The 10,535-nt window shown below is 38.9% G+C and overlaps 1 protein-coding gene across 1 annotated transcript; it reads left to right on the forward strand.

Annotated features, from left to right (window-relative positions):
* Positions 1-1,505: 1,505 nt before the first annotated feature.
* Positions 1,506-10,232, forward strand: LOC138319337 (cell division control protein 42 homolog). The gene is made up of 4 exons (XM_069262417.1): positions 1,506-1,727; positions 7,503-7,561; positions 8,985-9,188; positions 9,380-10,232. The coding sequence occupies exons 1-4, from the start codon at positions 1,577-1,579 to the stop codon at positions 9,578-9,580; spliced, it is 615 nt and encodes a 204-aa protein (XP_069118518.1). The 5' UTR covers positions 1,506-1,576; the 3' UTR covers positions 9,581-10,232.
* Positions 10,233-10,535: the final 303 nt, after the last annotated feature.

Genomic DNA, 10,535 nt, shown 5'->3' on the forward strand with positions numbered 1-10,535 from the left:
CATACGGCCCAATAGTCCGAAGGCCCATTAGTCCTAAGGCCCGTCAGTCCGAAGGTCCAATAGTCCTAGGCACGTTAGTCCGAAGGCCCGATAGGCCGAAAAAAAATATATAACTGGAATTTATATGTGAACAGTACTCGAAATGTTTATTACGGTTTTCGATGCAAAAGATTTGTTGTAAATTTGCTAAGGTATACTTACATGTATGTGACTATAGATTTGATGAAAAATGATAATAAAAAACGAAATGTTGCGAATTTTAAAAAAGAGCATAATCTTGAAATACGTAAACGTATCTGATATTAAAGAGTATATGCATTTTAATTTACAATGCAATCCGGTTTAACATCACCCCCCAAAATATCATTATGCGGACCATTTCTGTCATTAAGGGTAGAATAAACAAGTCAAAGAAAGGGGAAGGAAACGCAAAATACATGTACATATTGTAAAGTATAACGTATATAAGGTATAATAAAGGTCATTTTTCGGTAAATTTTGATTATATACATCATTTATTCATGGAGCAATGTTAACCCAAATGCAATCAAATTACAGTGTACATAAGGCTTACAATCGGACAACTTTAAAGCTTGTATGCTTGTGAGATATCTTATAAAATATAACATATAAACCTGTTTTAGTATTATTTTTTTTTTATTTTGATGTAATTTTGAACTCGCAATGCTTCATGAAGAAATGACAACTTGCCGTCCAATCGTCTATATAAATTGTCAGATCAGCACTGCAGAAAAATGTATTCGTGAAAATACAACTGTACGTTAATTATAACAACTATATAACTTGCAATATTTACTAATTTTCGGACTAACGGGCCTTCGGACTGAAGGGCCTTCGGACTAACGGGCCTTCGGACTATTAGGCCGTAGGGATATAAGGGTGTCACCGTATCATATATCTCCATCCTATTTAGCTATATAATATAACACTATTATATGATGATGTTGGACGGGCAAGTCTTTTTGATTATCGAAATTTTACATTGTTGAATTACATACCAGCAATCTTTGATAAATACTGCCAAACGTGGTTCTTAATTAAACAGGTATGAACAATTTCTCCTAGATCAGACATCTAATAAAATGGGGAGTAAAGAATAAAAAAAAAACCTCTTTAGTTAAAAGAAATCCTGTTAATAAACAATATAATTAATGTTTTATTTGAATCTTTATGATTCATGATGTTTGAAAACTGTTACGTGTGAGTGAGTTGTGTGTATACAGTTGAGAATGGCGTGTCTACACACACCATTGATTGCAACAGAAATTGGTACATATATCTGCAATTGATTAATCAATTCCTGACTGATTCACTGATTGACACACAACGGCCGAAGTGTCAAATCCCAATATACAGGTATGTTACAGGTAACTAACAATTAGTCGCCAGACGCCACACCTGAAACACTGAGACAGATACTGTATTACGATTGGTCGACTCCGTCAGACTCGGATGACGTCACCAGACGAGGTGTATATGATATTATTTCCAGTTTATTGTGTATATGGGACATGTGTATGAGACATGGTGTATGGATGTTTAACGCTAAGACAAGATGAAGAAGCGATACGAGTTTTGGGAGAAGTTAAGTTTGAAGTGTGTGTTGATAGGAGACACTGGGGTAGGGAAGAGTAGTCTGGCTGCCAGAGTGTCCAACAGATCCTTTAAAACCGACTACACACCAACTCTGTTTGATAATTATGCCGGTAAGTTATAGATAATTGTGGTAATACCTTAGTTAAACTATATATGTTATCCATTGATAGTCCAATGAAAACCTTATTGGTGTTTTTGTATCAACAATAAAAATATTTCTGATATTCGAACAATAAATTTATAGTAATAGATTTTTCTACTGCTTATTAAAACTATTACAGAGATCGTCGATATATCATTTGTGATCTAGGACAATACAAGTAAAACAATTATTTCCAAAATTAGAACCAAATATAAATAATTATAATGTACTCCCTAATATATTCTGTAAACGACACCAGTTTACCCTATACCTTAGATTAATTATTTCCATATTTCCGATAGGCGATTCCCATGTGTTTTTACCTGACAATCACACTTTCCGTAGCGACAGAAACATATGTTTCTGGTGGCGATAACTAACTCGCCGCTCCTCAAATTTTAATAAATTCAACCACAGATACCACACTTTAAACCCTGAGTACACAGTGGTTGGTGTTTGTAAGTGGTTATGTAAGTAGCGCGAGAGTCACTCCCACGGTAGATTCCTACAGTTCCTTACTAACTACACTATAAAATGATACCACGAGAATGTCAAGGTGACTATCCCACCAGATGCATTTTTTTTCAATCCCTACACAATTTGTCCTCTGGGATGCGTTTATTTATTCTCCCATCCCAACTTCGCAATTCACACAGTATATCGAAAATCGATTTGTCAACATTCCTTTTTTCACTAGCAGCACTCTAGTGAGACTAGTTAAATTATTAAGCTTATTTGAGTAAAGGATAGCCATATAGTTATGTAGAGGCAATACTTGTGTAACAGTTTTCGTGAAGTGGATTTTGGGTATCGCTCCTGGGTTCCGTGTGTTTAATAAATGATGTAAAAATAATGTATTGAATGAGTAAATGTATATATATATTGAAATGTGTTATTCGGATAAATAACATCCAGTTTCTTATCGACTTTGTATAATACAGTTTAGGTAGCGATGTTACACGTTTGTATATTACTGGAGATATAATAACACGGATATGTGTCAATCAATGTGTGAGAGCAGCTGTTATTAAGATCGGACAGCATAGAGAGGAAGTAGGGATTAGTCTCTCAGACTGGAAAAATAACTATACACATACGAACAGAGTCAGAGTTTCCTGTGAGTTATCTCCAACCCATGACTTTATACAAACGGACGAATACTAAGTCAGTATTTCCGCGTGAACAACACCACATCCCCCATCCAAACTACCTCTACCCTCCTACCCCCAAAGTAAAACTTAAATTCGAATTCTCCTATAGTTTTGAGGAGCAGCTATTAGGCTATTGAACTCGTCCTAACTACACTATAATAGATTTTATATGGTTTCGTCAGACAGTATATAAGATGACACAGACGGTGTTTTTGATATAAACCACAAATATCCCGTGATGATTCAGCTGTATAAGCCCTAGCTTCCTCCATCCTACATACCGTAATATATATACCTGGGGTGGCCTCTGGTGTCTTACTGTACCTGTTATCACCTGTGATGTCGTCACCGTATTGACATCTCACCCCAGGGGTGCCATATACTGTACCTAGAACCCTTACCCCAGGGGGTGTCGTATTCACTGTACCTCTCCTCTCCCCCAGGGATGCCATATACTGTACCTAGAGCCCTTACCCAGGGGTGTCATATACTGTCTGTACATAGAGCCCTCACCCAGGGGGTGTCATATACTGTACCTGGAGCCCTCCTCTCCCCCAGCGGTGCCATATACTGTACCTAGAGCCCTCACCCAGGGGGTATCGTACCCCCAGGGGTGTCATATACTGTACCTAGAGCCCTCCTCTCCCCCAGGGGTGTCATATACACTATACCTAGAGTCCTTCCCTCCTTGTTTAACTACCCCCAAACCTATCCGGATGTACCTGTATACTTGTATCTATACACGTAAAGAGATAAATAAGGGTACCGCTCATCTACATCATAGTCGGTCCTCATCCACGTTACCGACAGTGAAAGTAAGCAATGGAACATCGAGGATGCTCCATGTGAGATAACTCCATAATTTACCCGATCCCTACCGGTAAACTAAGTCACTGATTAAGTCCCTAACGGTAAACTAAGCCACTGATTAAGTCCCTACCGGTGAACTAAGCCACTGATTAAGTCCCTACCGGTAAACTAAGCCACTGATTAAGTCCCTACCGGTAAACTAAGCCACTGATTAAGTCCCTACCGGTAAACTAAGCCACTGATTAAGTCCCTACCGGTAAACTAAGTCATTGATTAAGTCCCTACCAGTAAACTAAACCACTGATTAAGTCCTACCGGTAAACTAAGTCACTGATTAAGTCCCTACCGGTAAACTAAGCCACTGATTAAGTCCCTACCGTTAAACTAAGTCACTAATTAAGTTCCTACCGTTAAACTAAGTCACTGATTAAGTCCCTACTGGTAAACTAAGTCACTTACTAAGTCCCTACTGGTAAACTAAGCCACTGATAAAGTCCCTACCGGTAAACTAAGCCACTGATTAAGTCCCCTTCCGGTAAACTAAGTCACTGATTAAGTTCCTACCGTTAAACTAAGTCACTGATAAAGTCCCTACCGGTAAACTAAGCCACTGATTAAGTCCCTACCGGTAAACTAAGCCACTGATTAAGTCCCCTTCCGGTAAACTAAGTCACTGATTAAGTTCCTACCGTTAAACTAAGTCACTGATTAAGTCCTTACCGTTAAACTAAGTCACTGATTAAGTCCCTACTGGTAAACTAAGTCACTGATTAAGTCCAACCGGTAAACTAAGTCACTGATTAAGTCCCTACTGGTAAACTAAGTCACTGATTAAGTCCCCTTCCGGTAAACTAAGTCACTGATTACGTTCCTACCGTTAAACTAAGTCACTGATTAAGTCCCTACTGGTAAACTAAGTCACTGATTAAGTCCCAACCGGTAAACTAAGTCACTGATTAAGTCCCAATCGTTAAACTAAGCCATTGATGAAGTCCCAACCGGTAAACTAAGTCACTGATTAAGGCTCAACCGGTGAACTAAGCCACTGATTAAGTCCCTACCGGTAAACTAAGCCACTGATTAAGTCCCTACCGGTAAACTAAGCCACTGATTAAGTCCCTACCGGTAAACTAAGCCACTGATTAAGTCCCTACCGGTAAACTAAGTCATTGATTAAGTCCCTACCGGTAAACTACTGATTAAACGGTAAAACTAAGTCACTGATTAAGTCCCTACCGGTAAACTAAGCCACTGATTAAGTCCCTACCGTTAAACTAAGTCACTAATTAAGTTCCTACCGTTAAACTAAGTCACTGATTAAGTCCCTACTGGTAAACTAAGTCACTTACTAAGTCCCTACTGGTAAACTAAGCCACTGATAAAGTCCCTACCGGTAAACTAAGCCACTGATTAAGTCCCCTTCCGGTAAACTAAGTCACTGATTAAGTTCCTACCGTTAAACTAAGTCACTGATAAAGTCCCTACCGGTAAACTAAGCCACTGATTAAGTCCCTACCGGTAAACTAAGCCACTGATTAAGTCCCCTTCCGGTAAACTAAGTCACTGATTAAGTTCCTACCGTTAAACTAAGTCACTGATTAAGTCCTTACCGTTAAACTAAGTCACTGATTAAGTCCCTACTGGTAAACTAAGTCACTGATTAAGTCCAACCGGTAAACTAAGTCACTGATTAAGTCCCTACTGGTAAACTAAGTCACTGATTAAGTCCCCTTCCGGTAAACTAAGTCACTGATTACGTTCCTACCGTTAAACTAAGTCACTGATTAAGTCCCTACTGGTAAACTAAGTCACTGATTAAGTCCCAACCGGTAAACAAAGTCACTGATTAAGTCCCAATCGTTAAACTAAGCCATTGATGAAGTCCCAACCGGTAAACTAAGTCACTGATTAAGGCTCAACCGGTAAACTAAGTCAATGATTAAGTCCTACCGGTAAACTAAGTCACTGATTAAGTCCCTACCGGTAAACTAAGTCACTGATGAAGTCCCAACCGGTAAACTAAGTCACTGATTAAGTCCCTACCGTTAAACTAAGTCACTGATTAAGTCCCTACCGGTAAACTAAGTCATTGATTAAGTCCCTACCGGTAAACTAAACCACTGATTAAGTCCTACCGGTAAACTAAGTCACTGATTAAGTCCCAATCGTTAAACTAAGCCACGGATTAAGTTCCTACCGTTAAACTAAGTCACTGATTAAGTCCCTACTGGTAAACTAAGTCACTGATTAAGTCCCAACCGGTAAACTAAGTCACTGATTAAGTCCCTACCGTTAAACTAAGCCACTGATTAAGTCCCTACCGGTAAACTAAGTCACGGATTAAGTCCAACCGGTTAACTTAGTCACGGATTAAGTCCAACCGGTAAACTTAGTCACTGATTAAGTCCAACCGGTAAACTAAGCCACTGATTAAGTCCAACCGGTAAACTAAGTCACTGATGAAGTCCCAACCGGTAAACTAAGTCACTGATTAAGTCTCAACCGGTAAACTAAGTCAATGATTAAGTCCTACCGGTAAACTAAGTCACTGATTAAGTCCCTACCGTTAAACTAAGCCACTGATTAAGTCCCTACCGTTAAACTAAGTCACTGATTAAGTCCCTACCGGTAAACTAAGTCATTGATTAAGTCCCTACCGGTAAACTAAGCCACTGATTAAGTCCTACCGGTAAACTAAGTCACTGATTAAGTCCCTACCGGTGAACTAAGTCACTGATTAAGTCCCTACCTCACTGATTAAGTCCCTACCGGTAAACTAAGTCACTGATTAAGTCCCTACCGGTAAACTAAGTCACTGATTAAGTCCCTACCGTTAAACTAAGCCACTGATTAAGTCCCTACCGGTAAACTAAGTCACTGATTAAGTCCCTACCGGTAAACTAAGTCACTGATTAAGTCCCTACCGGTAAACTAAGCCACTGATTAAGTCCCTACCGTTAAACTAAGTCACTGATTAAGTCCCTACCGTTAAACTAAGCCACTGATTAAGTTCCTACCGTTAAACTAAGTCACTGATTAAGTCCCTACCGGTAAACTTAGCCACTGATTAAGTCCCTACCGTTAAACTAAGCCACTGATTAAGTCCCTACCGTTAAACTAAGTCACTGATTAAGTCCCTACCGTTAAACTAAGCCACTGATTAAGTGCCTACCGTTAAACTAAGTCACTGATTAAGTCCCTACTGGTAAACTAAGTCACTGATTAAGTCCCTACTGGTAAACTAAGTCACTGATTAAGTCCCTACTGGTAAACTAAGTCACTGATTAAGTCCCTACCTCATTGATTAAGTCCCTACCGGTAAACTAAGTCACTGATTAAGTCCCTACTGGTAAACTAAGTCACTGATTAAGTCCCAACCGTTAAACTCAGTCACTGATTAAGTCCCTACCGTTAAACTAAGTCATTGATTAAGTCCCTACCGGTAAACTTAGCCACTGATTAAGTCCTACCGGTAAACTAAGTCATTGATTAAGTCCCTACCGGTAAACTAAGCCACTGATTAAGACCCCACTACGTTTCCGAAGCAAACACATACAGGCCTATGTATTGATGGTCCAAGATGAAGTTACAATATTAACAAATGTATGATTCACTGTATAAATCATAAATTATTTAGGAAGTCATGATAAGTGTAGTATTAACAGTAATTAATAAGGTGATAACTTTTTGGACTATACAAAATTATCAAACTCGTTTTACTAAATTTGCCCTTCCGATTAAAGTATATGTATATATGTTAACCTAGTGTTTTGTACTTCCAGCCACTGTTACAGTAGACAACAAACCCTACCACTTGAGTTTGTTCGACACTGCCGGCAAGGTAAGTACTAGAAGTAGATTTACATGTATGTACATACTCGTATAAATAGCATTAGTAGCTTTTCGTGTAAAAAGTAGAAATCTGTGAAGAGTATTGAAGAGTAGAATTTATAAATTGTAGCAGAAACACAGCTGATAAAAAGTGTCAACTAAACACAACATTCCATCGCTAAAAGACAGTACTTAAAGCTCTTTATAAACTCATAAACTAGAAAACAATTCGAGTCACTTGAATTCCCCGGCTTTGTGAGAAGCCGTTTTATCTTATCGGGCCAAATGTTGAGCTTCCGGTTATATTTTCCCTCTTGTTGCCGGAAATACACAAGTTACAATGGAGATGACACGCGACAGCAACACTTTAATTTTCATTTTTATAATTTTTTATTTTTTTTTTTAATTTCATTGATACATAATATCTTATTCACACATCATCGTCCTCATCCTCATCAATTAATTCACATCATTCACATCATCAATCATCCTTACAAAACAATAATTATCCTCACAAATAGATATCAACATCAATATTGAACACAAACAATACATGATATCATCATCATCATAACTTCATCATCATCATCATTTCATCTTCATCGTCATCCATCATCACCATCATATAATCAGTCATCATCATCTTCATCTTGATATCATCATTAATCATCATCATACCATCATGTCGTTGTAGATCATGATTCATCAGCAACACTTGATTAGGTTTGTTTTAAATCTTTATCAACAAACAGACGGCGCTATCCGCACTACTATTCTATTATGGCCCTTTCCAGAGGGAACTGTTCTCCTACAGTGTTGTCTGGCGAGGTATAGTCCCCGAGTCGAAGACGAGGGGGCTAGGCCCCTATACCTCGCCAGACAACACTATAGGAGAACTGTTCCCGAGGTAAAGGGCCATAATAGATTTAGTACGTCACATGATATTCATTATGACGTCATATATTTGGTCGCGTGCTCATTTCCGGGGGACTTACTTTAGTATAGTTCCCGTAGTCAGGTATAGTCTCCTATAGTCAAGAAGGACAGAGAACTGTCGCAAAATAGACCATGGCTATTATCCAATAGCATTCCTAGTAATTATCATATGATGTACTACAATTGCAAGTCAGGCGGCAGCGCCGTGGCGCTATATATGGCGTCGTGTGATACTCGATATTGCTTACTCGGTGATGTTAATATAACTATTTGCTCTCCCTACACCCGCATGATACGGATATTCTTTCCTCGGTTAAGCCATGTCTACTTAATCAAATTCTTTATTATATTACCAAACAAGCCAAATTACTACATACTAAATGTATTATATGATCCTGTATTAACGACCTATACTTTGGCGAATTTTCACATTTTAAATAAAACACAACCTGTCCACAATATTGTGTCCCTCTACAGTTGCACCTTGTCTTTTCCAGGAGGACTTTAACAAGTTGAGAGTTCTCTCTTACATCAACAGTGACGTGTTTTTGGTCTGCTTTTCTGTAAACTGTACCGAATCTCTGGAGAATGCTGAGGCATGCTGGGTACCGGAACTTCGTCAGTACATGCCGGATACCCCGTTCGTGTTGGTGGGAACGCAGACGGATATCCGCTCTAAGAAACCTAACACTAAGGACCAGGTACGGACTATTTACTGCAAATAACGGAACCAATTGTCAATCTAATTAAAAGTAGATCATGTAAAATCAAAAGACGACCATTCATGATATGTCCCTTCTAGTTATGAAAATTCTGTTACATTTGTGGCTTCTTTCTTTGCTTTAGGTTGTACGAAATTCTGTTACATTTGTGACTTGCTTCTTTGTTTTAGGTTGTACGAAATTCTGTTATATCTGCGAAACAAGCATCTGAAGTTGCCAACAGAGTTGGTGCGATTTCTTACGTCGAGTGTTCCGCCATGACGGGAGAAGGTATTGAAGACTTGACCGGAGAGATCATCATGGCCGCCCATCGCGCATGGGAAACAAAATGTACGAAGAAAACCAAGTGCTGCAACTGTAAAGTCTTGTGATGAGATAATCTGACTGCGGAACTCTTCAACCCCAAAGGTTGTGAAATTGTGCTCGGCAAGACGATTGTGTGGAGACAAGGCCGTGTCGCGACGTCACAGAATATGACGTACCGCCTGCTTTTACACACGTTTTGGATACATTAATCCAACTGTTGCCGTTACCGTGGTTCGGCGCTCAACTTCAGCTCGAACTGTGCAAAGTGCCCGAAGCCAGATGAATGGACTGGGAATCAGTACCTTGTGTTTGCGGCAGTATTGTGTCGGAAGGTCAACCTGCAGGGGCATAAACACAAACAGGCCATGTGGTATATCCAAATGATGCCTAAAGATTTGATTGATTTACAAGTTGGACTCTTAGGTTGTAACTAACTCGGCCACATAGGGGACATTTTTTTGTGTCATCAAGTTCAATTGTCACATACTGATAGCCCTTAATATCCCTTAACCTGACAGTATTGCTGTTTGTCTAAATTAGACTGTGACATTGTCAGTGATATCTCGTGGCGAAATGTGTTAGAGGAGCTGGGCCGGAAGTACCGTTCCGACGATAAAACTTTTACGCTTCTCAGGCGTAAAACCTGAAGTATGACATACGGGTCGATCATATGTATAATATTACCTCGTTTTTATTAAACAAGTACCATTTTCACAAGTCTTTTTGCGTGTTTTTTTAAACAATAATGTGTTCTATGTATCGTATCATTTATTTTATAAATTGTGTGCATGTACTTTAAACTGAGATTATGAAATACCGATTTATTTTGCATTTTGATCAGTATATCACCTAATACTGCGTCTTATAGAGGCCACGTCCATTAGACTCCACCAGGTACGTTACATTTTAGATATCCATTAGGTTTTGTCATTCTACATATATCTACCAGATATTCTTTATAAGAAAATGTCTCACTAGATATATCAGACTAAATTCCACTCCTGAATTAGAAATTCAATA

This window comes from Argopecten irradians, chromosome 3, assembly GCF_041381155.1.
Source record: "Argopecten irradians isolate NY chromosome 3, Ai_NY, whole genome shotgun sequence".
Taxonomy (NCBI): Eukaryota; Metazoa; Mollusca; class Bivalvia; order Pectinida; family Pectinidae; genus Argopecten; species Argopecten irradians.